Source organism: Saimiri boliviensis, chromosome 11 (genome assembly GCF_048565385.1).
Source record: "Saimiri boliviensis isolate mSaiBol1 chromosome 11, mSaiBol1.pri, whole genome shotgun sequence".
Classification (NCBI taxonomy): Eukaryota; Metazoa; Chordata; class Mammalia; order Primates; family Cebidae; genus Saimiri; species Saimiri boliviensis.
In genome coordinates, this window is record NC_133459.1 from 10,997,849 (window position 1) to 11,011,946 (window position 14,098).

Below are 14,098 nucleotides of genomic sequence, written 5' to 3' on the forward strand. Positions count from 1 at the left end.
GGCGAGCCGAGATTGCACCACTGCACCCCAGCCTGGCAACAAATGCAAAACTCTGTCTCAAAACATAAAAACAAACAAAAACTATGTATTTCAAAGAACAAAAGTGACTAATTTTGATCAAATCCAATTAATCAATTGTTTTCTTTTATGGATGCTTTTGTTGTCACTCTAGAAAATCTTTGCTTGATCAAAGGTCATGAAGATTTTCTTAGTCTTCCTTCCTTCCTTCCTTCCTTCTTCTTTCTTTCCTTTCTCTCTCTCTCTTTCTCTCTCCTTCCTTCCTTCAAGGTCATGAAGATTTTCTCTTGGTCTTTCTTTCTCTCTCTCTCTCTCTCTTTCTTTTTCTTTCCCTCCCTCTCTCCCTCTCTCTTTTTCTTTCCCTCTCTTTTTTTTCTGAGACAGAGTTTTGCTCTGTTGCTCAGGCTGGAGTGCAGTGGTGCGATCTCCACTCATCGCAACCTCCGCCTCCCAGGTTCAAGTGATTTTCCTGCCTCAGCCTCCCAAGTAGCTGGGATTACAGGCGCACACCAACATGCCCAGCTAATTTTTGCATTTTTAGTAAAGACGGGGTTTCACCATGTTGGCCAGGTCTTGAATTCCTGACCTCAAGTGATCACCTGCCTTGGCCTCCCAAAGTGCTGAAATTACAGGCGTGAGCCACCACGCCCGGTTAAATTTTTGTATTTTCAGTAGAGACAGGGTTTCAGAACCTATGTTGGCCAGGCTGGTCTCGAATGCCTGACCTTGTGATACAACTGCCTCGGCCTCCCAAAGTGCTGGGATTACAGGCGTGAGCCACTGCACGCGGCCCAACACTTCTATTCTGTTGCATCGATCATTCGTCTACCTGGACGCCAATACTACACTTTCTTTTTTAAATTAATTAACTAATTAATTGAGACAGGGTCTCTCTGCCACGCAGGCTGGAGTGCAGTAGTGCAATCTCAGCTCACCACAGCCTCAGCCTTCTGGGCTCAGGTGATCCTCCCATCTCAGCCTCCTGAGTAGCTGGGACTACAGGCTCGTGCCTGGCTCATTTGTTGTAGAGACGGGGTTTTGCCATGTTGCCCAGGCCGGATATCTTTTTTTCTTTTTTTTTGAGACGGAGTCTTGCTCTGTCACCCAGGCTGGAGTGCAATGGCACGATCTCGGCTCACTGCAATCTCTGCCTCCCTAGTAGCTAAATTCCAGCGATTCTCCTGCCTCAGCCTCCCTAGTAGCTGGGATTACAGGCGCCGGCCACCACGCCCGGCCCCAATACTACATATTCTTGTCTACTATATAGTCCTTATCTTCTGGCACAAAGCGGGCACTCGCTAAAAACCTGAATGAAAGTATGAAACGATGGGTCGCCCTCCGCCTGCCCCACCCACCCCGCAGCTCCAGATCGTCACCTGAGCCGAGCCCCGGCCTCGGAGCCAGTCTGAAACTGCCGCTGCCGAACGCCGCGTATCTCAGGTCCGTGCCTGACCAATCGGAGACCGCCCTTCCGGGGCCCGTCCCATTCCGGGAATTAACTTCCGGACCGGCTTCAAAAATTGACCAATTGGTTGTATAGTTCCGCCATTGGCCCCGCCCCACGTTGAAACTGCCGCGTCTGATAGCCGAATAACGCTCGCTGGGCCTCCTGGCCCCGCCCCACACTTGACCAATCAGGACTGTAGGCGGAGGTTCCGCCCCCAGCCGGCGACTGGGAGCAGCTCCAGCAGCTTCGGCCGCTGTGGCGCGGGCGGGGGACTTCTGCGCGGTGAGTACGGGGCGGCGGGACTGGGGCGGGGCGGAAGGGCTCGGCCGGAGGCCCCACGTGCGTTCCCACGGGGATCTCCGGGGTCGCAGTGGAAAAGAAGGAGAGGCTGCGTCTGTCTCTGCTGGGGTCCCGCCTCGGCGTCTGCCCGCTTGGCCTCCGTTACTTCTGCAGCCCCGATGTTTCTGGAGTGTCGCTTTCCCGGTGCCTCTGTTCAGCGTTTCCCTTTCGAAAGCGTGGCCAGGGCCAGGGGAGGGCAGGCCAGCTGTGCCCTTTGACCCCGTGCGAAAACGGCCACCCTCTGACTACAGGGGTGTGGCCCAGAGCCACTTGGCCAGTTAGGGGTGGGGGCTGGGATCCTCGTCCTGCGGATCAAGCAGTTGGCCCCCTATGACTGCACCTCCGTGCCCCCCAGCCCTGCAGGGTCATATCCGTGTGGAGAGGTTCCAGGGTAGTCTGCTTCTCTCTGCTCCAGACCTTGCACTCAATCCTGATGATCCCTAGAGGTGGGAGGCAAGGGCTGGGAGGAGGAGGCGGAAAGGCTTCCCAAGAACCCTGGACTCATGGACCCTGGAGTTAGATTTTGGTTCAGATCTTGCCTCTTGCTAGCTGTGTGAGTTGGGGCAAGTTGTTTAACTTCCCTGAACTTTGGTTTCTTCATATGTAAAAAGAAAGTGAAGGAGAAAGGGAAGGCAGGAAAGGGGGAAGAATCCCTTTTGAAACCTGATTTGTATTGGATTCACCAGTTATAAAGCAGTCTTGTCCAAACCACTGCCCAGGAGGCAGAGGTTGCAGTGAGCCAAGAAAAAGGCAGCATGCCCTGGCCCCAGCCATTTTGGTAACAATAGACGTTTATTGAATGCATACTATGTACCACTGTAAGCATCGTACTGTGTTGTTTTTTGTATTGTATGTGTGTGGACAGTCTTAGCCTGTCACCCAGGCTGGAGTGCAGTAGTATGATCTCTGCTCACTGCAGCCTCCATCTTTCAGGTTCATGGGATTTCTCCTGCCTCAGCCTCCTGAGTAGTTGGGATTACAGGTGCCCACCACCACGCCTAGCTATTTTTTTTTTTTTTTTTAAGATGGAGTCTTATCCTGTTGCCCAGGCTGGAGTGCAGTGGTGCAATCTCAGCTCACTGCAACCTCCACCTTCTGGGTTCAAGCAATACTCCTGCCTCAGGCTCCCAAATAGCTGGGATTACAGGCATGCACCACCACACCCAGCTAATTTTTGTATTTTTAGTAGCAATGCGGTCTCCCCATGTTGTCCAGGCCTGTCTCAAACTCCTGACCTCAAGGGATCCACCTGCCTCGGCCTCCCAGAATACTGAGATTACAGGCGTGAGCCACTGCGCCTTTTTGTGTGTGTATATATATATATATATATATATATATATATATATATTATATATATATGTTTTATATTATATATATATATATTTATATATATATGTTTTATATTTTATATATATATATATATATATATATTTTTTTTTTTTTTTTTTTTTGAGATGGAGTTTCGCTCTTGTTACCCAGGCTGGAGTGCAATGGCGTGATCTCAGCTTACCGCAACCTCTGCCTCCTGGGTTCAGGCAATTCTCCTGCCTCAGCCTCCTGAGTAGCTGGGATTACAGGCACGTGCCACCATGCCCAGCTAATTTTTTGTATTTTTAGTAGAGACAGGGTTTCACCATGTTGACCGGGATAGTCTCGATCTCTTGACCTTGTGATCCACCCGCCTCGGCCTCCCGAAGTGCTGGGATTACAGGCTTGAGCCACCGCGCCCGGCCTATATATATATTTTTTATTTTTTTAGACAGACTGTTGCTGTGTCACCCAGGCTGGAGTGTAGTGATGCCACCATGACTCATTGGAGCCTGGACCTCCTAGGCTAAAGCAATCCTCCTGAGTAGCTGGGGCCACAGGCAAGTGCCACTACACCAAGCTAATGAAAAAATTTTTTTTTTGTAGAGATGGGGGGTCTTACTATGTTGCTCAGGCTTAACATGCTTTCTTTTATTCTAACAGCAATCGTATGAGGTAGATATTGTTACTGTCTAGCAGATGAGGAAACTGAAGCACAGAGAGGTTCAATGACTTGCCTGAGGCAGTACGGTTGATGATTGTCGAATGGGGGTGTCTGGCACCACAGGGCACCCTACTGAGCCCTGTGTCCTGCTCTCTTGACTTCAGGTAGAAGGGTTGGGCCTGGAACCCAGCCTTGAGGACATCCTGCGGCCCAAGGGCCAGTGACACCTGCTACGGGAGGCCCAGGATGGTAGAGGCCGAGGACTCGACACAGCTGCGACTGCTCAACCTGGAGCTCCTGAGGCAGCTGTGGGCGGGGCAGGATGCTGTACGGCAGTCAGTGGCCAAGGCAGCCTCAGAGGTGCGTGCCCACCTTGGGAACCCCAGAGGAAGGGGCTCCCTGACCCTCAGGTGAGCATCCAGGCTTCCAGGCTCATCTTGTCCAACACACCCATTTTACTGATGATGGGGACACTGAGGGCTGGGAGGGAAGAGACTGGCGTGGTTACTGCTGAGGCTGGAGCAGGATGATGATGCAGGCCTTGGTGCCTGGCGCAGGCCCGGGGGATAGGCTCTGGCAGCCGCTTCTGGGTGACCCGGCCTCTCTCTCTAGTCAAGCCCAGAATCCAGCAGCAGCTACAACTCAGAGGCTCCATCGACCCCAGAGTCATCCTCAACTTCCTCGGACACCTCCTACTCACGGGGCTCATGCCCTGTGTGGCCCCCACCAGATGCCTGCCAAGGGGACCCCTGCGAAGTGGCCAGCTTGAGGGTGGCCTCTCTCCCACCTGCCAAGTGCCAGCATCAGGAGCCCCAGGGCCGACCGAGACCCCACTCAGCACCCTCGCTGAGCACCTCAAGCCTGAGGCACCCAGAGCCCTCAGTGGAGCTGGGTGATCCGGGACCCCAGGAGGCACAGGCCCTAAAGTCCATCCTGAGTCAACAGAGCAAGCTGTCCAAGGTAACGTGGGAGAGTGGGACATCTGCTGATGGGAGCTTCCCTGGGCCATCTCAGTTTCCCTATCTGAAACATGTGCTTGAGGGCAGCCTCCTTGCAGGGTAAGTGGCCCTTGGGAGGTGCTGTGAGTTGGGTCCGGCTCAGCCTAAATGCTCCGTAAGTGGTAGCTGTTGAGTTTTTCAGACAGCACTTTGGGAAGAGGCCAGGCTTTGTTCACAGTCACACATAAAGTGGGGCCAGACATTTCCTTCTGCTCTTGTGCCCTTGGCTGAGCCCTGGGCTCCAAGTCAGGGTATAAGTTAAGACCCAGTCTCTGTCCCTTGAGGTGTGGCTTTCCTTGGGCCGGGCCTCCTGGCTTAGCCCTTGTCCCTCTGTGCCTCCCTCCTCAGCCCAGGGTGACCTTCTCTGAGGAGTCTGCAGTGCCTGAGAGGAGCTGGCGCCTCCGGCCGTACCTGGGCTATGACTGGATTGCAGGTAAGGCCTGCTTCCGCCCTGCACACACTTTGCCTGGGAATGGAGGTGGTGGCCTGGGCGCCTCTCTGCTCCTGTCTCAGCCTCCACCCATGCTGCTGCTTGTTTCTCTGATGGTGCCACCTTCCTTGGGGAGCACCTTCAGTTTTTATTTTTCTTTGAGACAGAGTCTCACTCTGTCGCCCAGGGTGGAGTGTAGTGGTGTGATTTCAGCTCATGGCAACCTCCACCTCCGGGTTCAAGTGATTCTTGTGCCTCAGCCTCCTGAGTAGCTGGGATTGTAGGCAAGCGCCACCAGGCCTGGCAAATTTTTGGTATTTTTAGTAGAGGCAGGGTTTCACCGTGTTGGCCAGTGTTGGCTGGTCTCGAACTACTGAGCTCAAGTAATCCACCTACCTTGGCCTGCGGAAATGTTGGGATTACAGGAGTGAGCCACCACCCCCCATAGCCCTACCTTCTTCTTCTTTTTTTTTTTTTTTAACTATTTATTTATTTGTTTTGAGATGGAGTTTTCCTCTTGTCACCCAGGATGGAGTGCAATGGTGTGATCTCAGCTCACTGCAGCCTCCACCTCCCGGGTTCAAGCTATTCTCCTGCCTCAGCCTCCCAAGTAGCTGGGATTACAAATGTGTGCCACCATGCCCAGCTAATTTTTGTATTTTTGGTAGAGATGGGGTTTCACCATGTTGGCCAGGCTGCTCTTGAACTTCTGACCTCAGGTGACCCACCTGCCTTGGCCTTCCAAAGTGCTGGGATTACAAGGCATGAGCCACCATGCCTGGCATTTTGTTTTGTTTTGTTTTTTTTTTTTTTTTTTTTTTGAAGACAAGACAGGCCGGGCGCAGTGGCTCAAGCCTGTAATCCTAGCACTTTGGGAGGCTGAGGTGTGTGGATCATGAGGTCAGGAGTTCAAGACCAACCTGACCAACATGGTAAAACTCCATCTCCACTAAAAATAAAAAAATTAGCTGGACATGGTGGCGGGTGCCTTGTAGTTCCAGCTATTTGGGAGGCTGACGCAGGAGAAATCGCTTGCACCTGGGAGGCAGAGGTTGCAGTGAGCCAAGATCGTGCCATTGCACTCCAGTCTGGGTGACAGAGTGAGGCTCTGTTTCAAAAAAAAAAAAAAAAAAAAAAAAGAGACAAGAACAGTAGTGAGACGGGGGAAAGAATAGAACAAAGAGTTTGGTCTGTCACTGGCTGTGAGCCATCAATTGCAAATAACTTACTACCTTCATACCAGCCTCTGAGCACCTTCTGAGCCATGTCTGCTCTCTTGGCCTCAGGCACAGAGACGGTGCATCTGTTGAGTGAGTGAATGAGTCTGAGCTGTTGTATGTTTGAGCATTTGTTATGTGCCAGGCCTCTGCCCAACTCCATACCAATGCCAGCTCTTTTCACATTACTGCCCAGCTGTCTCCAACAGCAACCTCAGCTGCCTTCTGGCCAGTTTCCCCCTGGCTTATGTCCCATCTCTGTCCTTTTCGTGTGTGTGTGTGTGTGTGTGTGTGTGTGTGAGAGAGAGAGAGAGAGAGAGAGAGAGAGAAAACATAAACACATAACAAAATTTACCACTGTAGCATTTTTTAGGTGTACTGTTTAGCCGCATCAAGTATATCCACACTGTTGAGCTGTTACCACCAACATCCACCTCCAGAATTTTTTCATCTTCCCAAAGACTTCTCTCCCCATTAAATAATTACTCCCATTCCCCAACCCTCCAGCCCTGGACCATCACCGTTCTACTTTCTGAATTTGACTCCTCTAGTGACCTCATATAAGTGAAATGACAGTATTTGCTCTTTTGTGATTGGCTTATTTTATGTCACATAATGGCCTCAAGGTTTATTCATGTTGTAGTGTGTGTGGGAACTCCCTTCCCTTTTTTTTTTTTGGTTTGAGACAGAGTCACACTGTATCGCCCTGGCTGGAGTGCAGTGGTGCAATCTCGGCTCACTGCAACCTCCATCTCCTAGGTTCAAGTGACTCTTGTGCCTCAGCTCCCAAGTAGCCGGGATTACAGGTGTGCGCCACCACGCCTGGCTAATTTTTGCGTTTTTAGTAGAAATGGGGTTTCACTATGTTGGCCAGTCTGGTCTCAAACTCCTGCACTCAAATTATCCTCCTGCCTCAGGCTCCCAAAGTGCTGGGATTACGGGTCTGAGCTGTTGTACCTGTCCAGAACTCCCTTCTTTTTTTTTTTTTGAGACAGAGTTTTACTCTTGTCACCCAGGCTGGAGTGCAATGTCACGATCTCAGCTCACTGTAACCTCCACCTCCCAGGTTCAAGCAATTCTCCTGCCTCAGCCTCCCAAGTAGCTGGGATTACTGGCACCTGCAGGTACCCACAATCACACCTGGCTAATTTTTTTTATTTTTAATAGAGTTGGGATTTCACCATGTTGGCCAGGCTGGTCTTGAACTCCTGACCTCTGGTGGTCCGCCTGCCTCGGCTGCCCAAAGTGCTGGAATTACAGGTGTAAGCCGCCATGCCTGGCCCAGAATTCCCTTTTTGTTTTTTGTTTTTTTGAGATGGAGTCTCGCTGTGTCGCCCAGGCTGGAGTGCAATGATGTGCCCTCAGCTCACCGCAACCTCTGCTTTCCAGGTTCAAGCGATTCTCCTGCCTCAGCCTCCTAAGTAGCTGGGATTACAGTTGCATGCCACCATGCCTGGCTAATTTTTGTATTTTTAAATAGAGATGGGGTTTCACCACGTTGGTCAGGCTGGTCTCGAACACCTGACCTTGTGATCCACCCACCTCAGCCTCCCAAAGTGTTGGGATTACAGGCATGAATTCCCTTCCTTTTTTTTTTTTTTTTTTTTTTTTTTTTTTTTTTGAGATGGAGTTTCGCTCTTGTTACCCAGGCTGGAGTGCAATGGCGCGATCTCGGCTCACTGCAACCTCCGCCTCCTGGGTTCAGGCAATTCTCCTGCCTCAGCCTCCTGAGTAGCTGGGATTACAGGCACACACCACCATGCCCAGCTAATTTTTTGTATTTTTAGTAGAGACGAGGTTTCACCATGTTGACCAGGATGGTCTCGATCTCTTGACCTTGTGATCCACCCGTCTCGGCCTCCCAAAGTGCTGGGATTACAGGCTTGAGCCACCACGCCCGGCCGAATTCCCTTCTTTTTTAAGGCTGAGTGATACTTACTCCGTTGTATGTAGATACCACATGTTGTTTATCTGTTCATCCATGGATGGACACTTGAATGGTTTTCATCTCTTGGCTGTTATGAATGATGCTGCCAGGGACTCAAGTGTGCACTATTATTCTTGACATAGCAGCCAGAAGGAATTTTTAAACATGGGATTCAGATCGTGGTCACCCCTGCTCAAACCTTGCCATGGGCTTTTCCCAACACTTACTATAAAATCCAGAATCCCTATCTAGACTTATGAGGCATGATCTGGCCTCTGCTGGCCCCATGATGTAACCTCCTGTCTTTCTTTCTTCCAGCCTCGTGGCCTCTTCTTTTTTTTTTTTTTTTTTTGAGATGGAGTCTTGCTCTGTTGCCCAGACTCAAGTCCAGTGGTGTGATCTCTGCTCACTGCAACTTCTGCTTCCTTGGTTCAAGCGATTCTCTCTCCTCAGCCTCCCACGTAGCTGGGATTACAGGTGTGCGCCACCACGCTTGGCTAATTTTTGTATTTTTGTATTTTTAGTAGAGATGGGTTTCACCAGGTTTGCCAGGCTGGTCTTGAACTCCTGACCTCAGGTGATCCACCAGCCTCCACCTCCCAAAGTGCTGGGATTAATATGCTCGGGTATATAAGGCCACAGACGTGGCAGGAGCAGAAAGGAGGCCATGCCAGGCATGGTGGCTCACACCTGTAATCCCAGCACTTTGGGAGGCCAAGATGGGCGAATCACTTGAGGTCAGGAGTTGGAGACCAGCCTGGCCATCATGGTGAAACGCTGTCCCTACTAAAAATACAAAAAAATAACTGGATGTGGCGGTGGGCACCTATAATTCCAGCCTACTCAGGAGGCTGAGGCAGAAGAATCATTTTAACCCAGGAAATGGAGGTTGCAGTGAGCATAGATCACGCCACTGCACTCCAACCTGGGCAACAAAGCAAGATTCCCTCTCAAAAAGCAAAGACAGGTGCACTGTGGAGTTGCTGGGAGCAAGTGGTGGCAGGGACACAGGCCCTGCCCTTGAGGACTTCTTGAACTCTCAGCTCACTGCCCTCCTTCCTGGTTCTGGGAAAATGGGGGCGCCTTTCCCAATGCCTGCTCTTGGTCCATGTGCTCTGCTCCCCCACCTTTCCCGAGGTGAGCATCCAGGCTGCCCTCTGGACCCTGGCCCTGCTCTGGTGTGCTCCACCTCTCTGCTCCTGGCTCCTCCAGGTTTGCTTCCTGTGATCCTCTCCCTCTCTGTCCCGCATCCTCATCCTGCCCCTCCCCACGAACCTGAACATGCAGGAGTATTCTGGGAACTGGTTGTGTCTCATGCTCACTGCACTGGGCACTGCTCCCAGCTGTGCTCCCCATTCCTCCCGCTGACTCCTCTGCCCTTCACAATTAGCTCGTTAGGTAGGCACCATCATGGTTCCCACTCACAGATGGGAAGACTGAGGCCCAGTGAGAGAATCTTACATGCAGTCAGGGTAAAGCCGCAGTCTGTTATTTCTCATCCGATGCCACATTTCTACCTTTAGCCCACATTTGCTTCCGGTGACTGCCTGTTTTCTCAATAACAAAACTCCAGGGTCTCTGGACACCCGCACTTCCATCTTAAGCCAGCCTGAGGACTTCTTCTCGAAGCTGCAGGAGTTTCGGGAAACCAACAAGGAGGAGTGTATCTGCAGCCACCCTGAGTGAGCAGGGCTGGGCGAGGGTGGGCGAGGGTGAGCGAGGGTGGGCGAGGGCGGCAGAGCGGATCCATCCCCTGCCTGCTCATCCCCCTCGCCCTCTCAGACCCCAGTTCCTAGGCCTGCATGAGAGCAGCGGCAGCTGCAGCAGTGTGGAGGAAGACCATGAATGTGAGTGTGGGCCCTCGGGCAGTAGCCCAGCCTCCTGCTGCCCTGGCCTCCCCTGTCCCAGAGCAGTCCCATTTGAGGTTTGGGGCCTGGGGAGGCCCCTGAGGTGTTGAGACTCAGGGAAGAAGGCCTGTGGTCTGGACAGGTTGGCCAAGCCCTGGTAGGGGTGGGGTGAGCTAAGGCCTGGGCTCCAAATTGGGGGCTGCCCTGTGTGGCCCCATCCCACCCTCCCCAGCAGCCCCCGAGCTGGGGGGGCTCCATCCCAGCTCCCGAGAGCCCCGGGAGGATGTCTCTTCCCTCCCCTTAGGGCATGGCCCCAGGCTCTAGGAGGAAAGGGGTTAGGAGGAAATGGCCTGACTTGCTTCCCAGAGGGATTGGCCCCTGTGTGGTTGGCGGCCGCTGGGGGCAGCACAGGGCCTGGGGACCTGGGTTCCTGACTCAGAGGGAGCTGTGGCTTCTCGTGGGCCTCGCAGGTGTGTACTGTTACCGTGTCAACCGGCGCCTGTTCCCGGTGCCTGTGGATCCTGGCACCCCCTGCCGCCTCTGCAGGATACCTCGGGACCAGCGGGGCTCTGGGACCCTGGTGCAGCCGGCACAGGTCAGGTGAGTGGCCAGAGCATTAGGACACCTGGAGGGGCAGAGCCTGAACCACTGGTTTTGAGACGAGTAAAGATGGGCCTGGGTGTGACCTCCCAACCACCGGGAGGCTCCTCAGGGGTCCCCCACTGCACTCCCATGCAGGGTAAGCATCCCCATGTCGATCCTGGACCCCCCGCACCGGTATCTCATCCACCGACGGAAGAGCTTTGACGCCTCAGACACGCTGGCTCTGCCCCGGGTGAGCAACCACGTGGGGCTGGATGGCGATGAGGGCAGGGTTGGCTCAGACTGGCCCAGGTCCCCAGGGAGGGTCACAGAGCAAAGCTAGGCTCAGCAAGGGTGAGCACCCAAGTTTCTGGATCATAGGCTGGGCCTCTTCCATGACCCACACCTGTTCCCTGAGGAAGGTAGGACCCCCACTCCATGTACTCGGGGCTTCCAGGGTGATCTGCCTGCAGGCTGGCATGACATGAACGGGCTGTTTATTGGACTCTTGTGTGCTGCAGGCACAGTCCGTAGGGGGCTTAGCTCATGGAGCCCCCACAGCAGCCAGCAGTGCAGGCACTGCCGTACCCCCACCCTGCAGGTGGGGAGACCAAAGCAGAAGGGGAGGTGCCTTGGTGGAAGAGCTAGGATTCGAACCTAGGTCTCTGTGCTTCTGTAGTGCCTCCCGTACAGATGTTTTTTTCTAGGCCGGGTGAGGTGGCTCATACCCAGCACTTTGGGAGGCCGAGGCGGGTGGATCACTTGAGGTCAGGAGTTCGAGACCAGCCTGGCCAACATGGTGAAACCCTGTCTCTAATAAAAATACAAAAATTAGCCGGGCATAGTGGTGCATGCCTGTAGTCCCAGCTACTTGGGAGACTGAGGTGGGAGGAGCAACTCTCCTCCACCCGACTCCTAAATTGAGGGTGGGGCGGCTGGGGTCAGAGGAGGAGAAGGATACAGAGGAAAGTCAGTTTGCTGGTCCCTAAGATGGACATAACTACACCATCTTCAGGGATGTTGGCTGGTAGGTGGGGCTGTTGAGTGAAGTAATCCATTCGGGCGCTTAAAGGAAAGCCCACAGTAGGAAGCGCCCTGTGAATGTCACTGTCACTGTCCTGTCCTCCCATTTCAGCTCTCGGGGCTCCAGGGATGGCTGGATCTGCAGGGATAAGAAAGGGGAGGACTGGGCCAGGCACAGTGGCTCACGCCTGTAATCCCACCACTTTGGGAGGCTGAGGCAGGTAGATCACAAGGTCAGGAGATTGAGACTATCCCGGCTAATATAGTGAAACCCCGTCTTTACTAAAAATACAAAAAAATTATCTGGCCTTGGTGGCATGCACTTGTAGTCCCAGCTACTTGGGAGGCTGAGGTAGGCGAATCGCTTGAACCCAGGAGGCAGAGGTTGCATTGAGCCAAGATCACATCACTGCACTCCAGCCTGGACAACAGAGTGAGACTTGTCTCAAAAAAAAAAAAAAAAAAAAAAAAAAAAGCTGGCAGGGGAGGCATGGGGTAATCTTATGGATAGACACAGGCCCTGACCTGGTGGGGCCTCCTTCCTAATGGCAGGGCACAGTCCCTCCTCCCTGCCCTGGGGAGGGGAGCCTGCCCCAGGCCAGGCACCTTTAACCCCTTGCTTTCCACAGCACTGCCTGCTGGGCTGGGACATTCTCCCTCCGAAGTCCGAGAAAAGCTCAGCCCCCAAGAGCCTGGACCTCTGGTCGTCTGTCTCCACTGAGGCCCAGCACCAGAAGCTGTCAGGCACCAGCCCTTTTCGCCCGGTATGATCCAGATGGCATCCTAGCCTGGGCTGCCCCCCAGAGGGACAGAGATCTTGGAGCAGGCCTGGGGACTGCAGAGCCCCCTGGGGGGTAAGGTTGGGGTGGGGAGGATGGAGCCTGGGAGTGTCTCTCTGCAGGGGCGCAGCCACCCCCTGCCCTGACTCCAGCCATCCCTTGGAACTCCTGCATTCCCTGTGGCCTGCCCTGCTCCACCCAGGAAGGCCACCCTGACTGTAAGATCCAGGAGGGAATGGGGCTGGAACTGGGGATGACCTGTTCCTTTCAAGTGGCCCCATGAGACTTCCCCATCCGCCATCCAGGTCTTGCCAATGCAGGTGCCGCCCCCACACCCCGATCTGGTCAGTGCTCCAGGTCTCTCAGCCCCACATCCCGTGGCAGAAGCCCTAAGGACTGACCCCTGGAGGAGGACAGCATTCCCACCGCCTCCAGCCTGTCCCCTCTGGCAGGCACACCCAGGAGATGGAAGCCCCTGTCCACCAGCTCAGACCCCGCTGTCCTAGGTTGGGCTGGTCGGTTGGCTCAGGCTTGTCTGCCGCCTGGGGTCCAGAGAGGGAGGACCCTGAGGTGGAGGGTGAGAGAATTCTGTAGAAGTTTGTAAATAAAGCTCAGCGCTCTGCAGCTCAAGTCCCCCGTGTGCTGAATCTACCCTGCTAACGCCCTTGGGTCCCAGAAGGCACTCTGGCCTCTCCGCCTGCCCTCCTGGCACTTGCAGAAGGAAGAAATTGTGACCACTGGGGCTGGGCAGTGTGCGTCTGTCACCATAAGGTTGGCTCCTTCTGCAGATCCCCAGCTCTGGGTAATGGCCTCCACCAGATGGTCCCCAAGACAGGCTCAAGATTGTTAAAAAGTCATTTCAGCGAGGGCCTCCGCTGAAGCTGTGGGTCATATTGAGTGACTGAGCTCTCTCCTTCCTGGTCCCAGAACCAGGATCCACTGATAGAGGGGCTCTCTAGAAGTCCCTGAGGTCATGTGGCTCCTCCACTCCCGTCTCTTGTTCAGCCCTGGGAGCCGTGGGACATTCAGAATCCCAGCAGGGACAGATGAGGAAACTGAGAGCTGGACAGTGATTCGGAGGCAAGGTTAGCAGACAGCGCAGACGTCCAGTCTGGGATGAGTAGGCAGTGTCCTGTCTTTCACTCGTCTCTTGTATGTGCTGGTTGCATAATGTGAAATTCCTGTTTTTATAAATGGAAAAATGTGGAAACGAGGCATGAGCTTTCTCTAAGGTTTCTCGGTTTCAAGATGGAACGGGACTATGCTGTCCTGGGGCTTTTTCCTGGAGTTATGAAGCTATAAAAACCTTTCCCTCTCTCTGGAGAAACAAAGTCTCTTGGAGTCCCTACTTTCAATTCTTTTGGGTATATACCCAGAAGTGGAATTGCAAGATCAGAAGGTAATTTTATGGTGTTTAATGTTTGAGACAGGATCTAACTTTGTTCCAGGCTGGAGTGTGGTGGTGCCATCTTGGCTCACTGCAGCCTTGACCTTTTAAGCTCACGTGATTCTCTTGCCT

At 53.4% G+C, this 14,098-nt stretch overlaps 1 protein-coding gene across 1 annotated transcript; it reads left to right on the top strand.

Moving 5' to 3' along the window:
- The first annotated feature begins 1,676 nt into the window (after window positions 1–1,676).
- On the top strand, window positions 1,677–13,071 carry MIIP (migration and invasion inhibitory protein). Its single transcript, XM_010346508.3, is given in 11 exon segments — window positions 1,677–1,747; window positions 3,941–4,136; window positions 4,389–4,736; window positions 5,123–5,207; window positions 9,922–10,030; window positions 10,131–10,195; window positions 10,666–10,795; window positions 10,934–11,030; window positions 12,430–12,564; window positions 12,885–12,911; window positions 12,913–13,071. Coding segments are annotated over 10 exon segments (1,170 nt in total). The 5' UTR covers window positions 1,677–1,747; window positions 3,941–4,022; the 3' UTR covers window positions 12,973–13,071.
- Window positions 13,072–14,098: the final 1,027 nt, after the last annotated feature.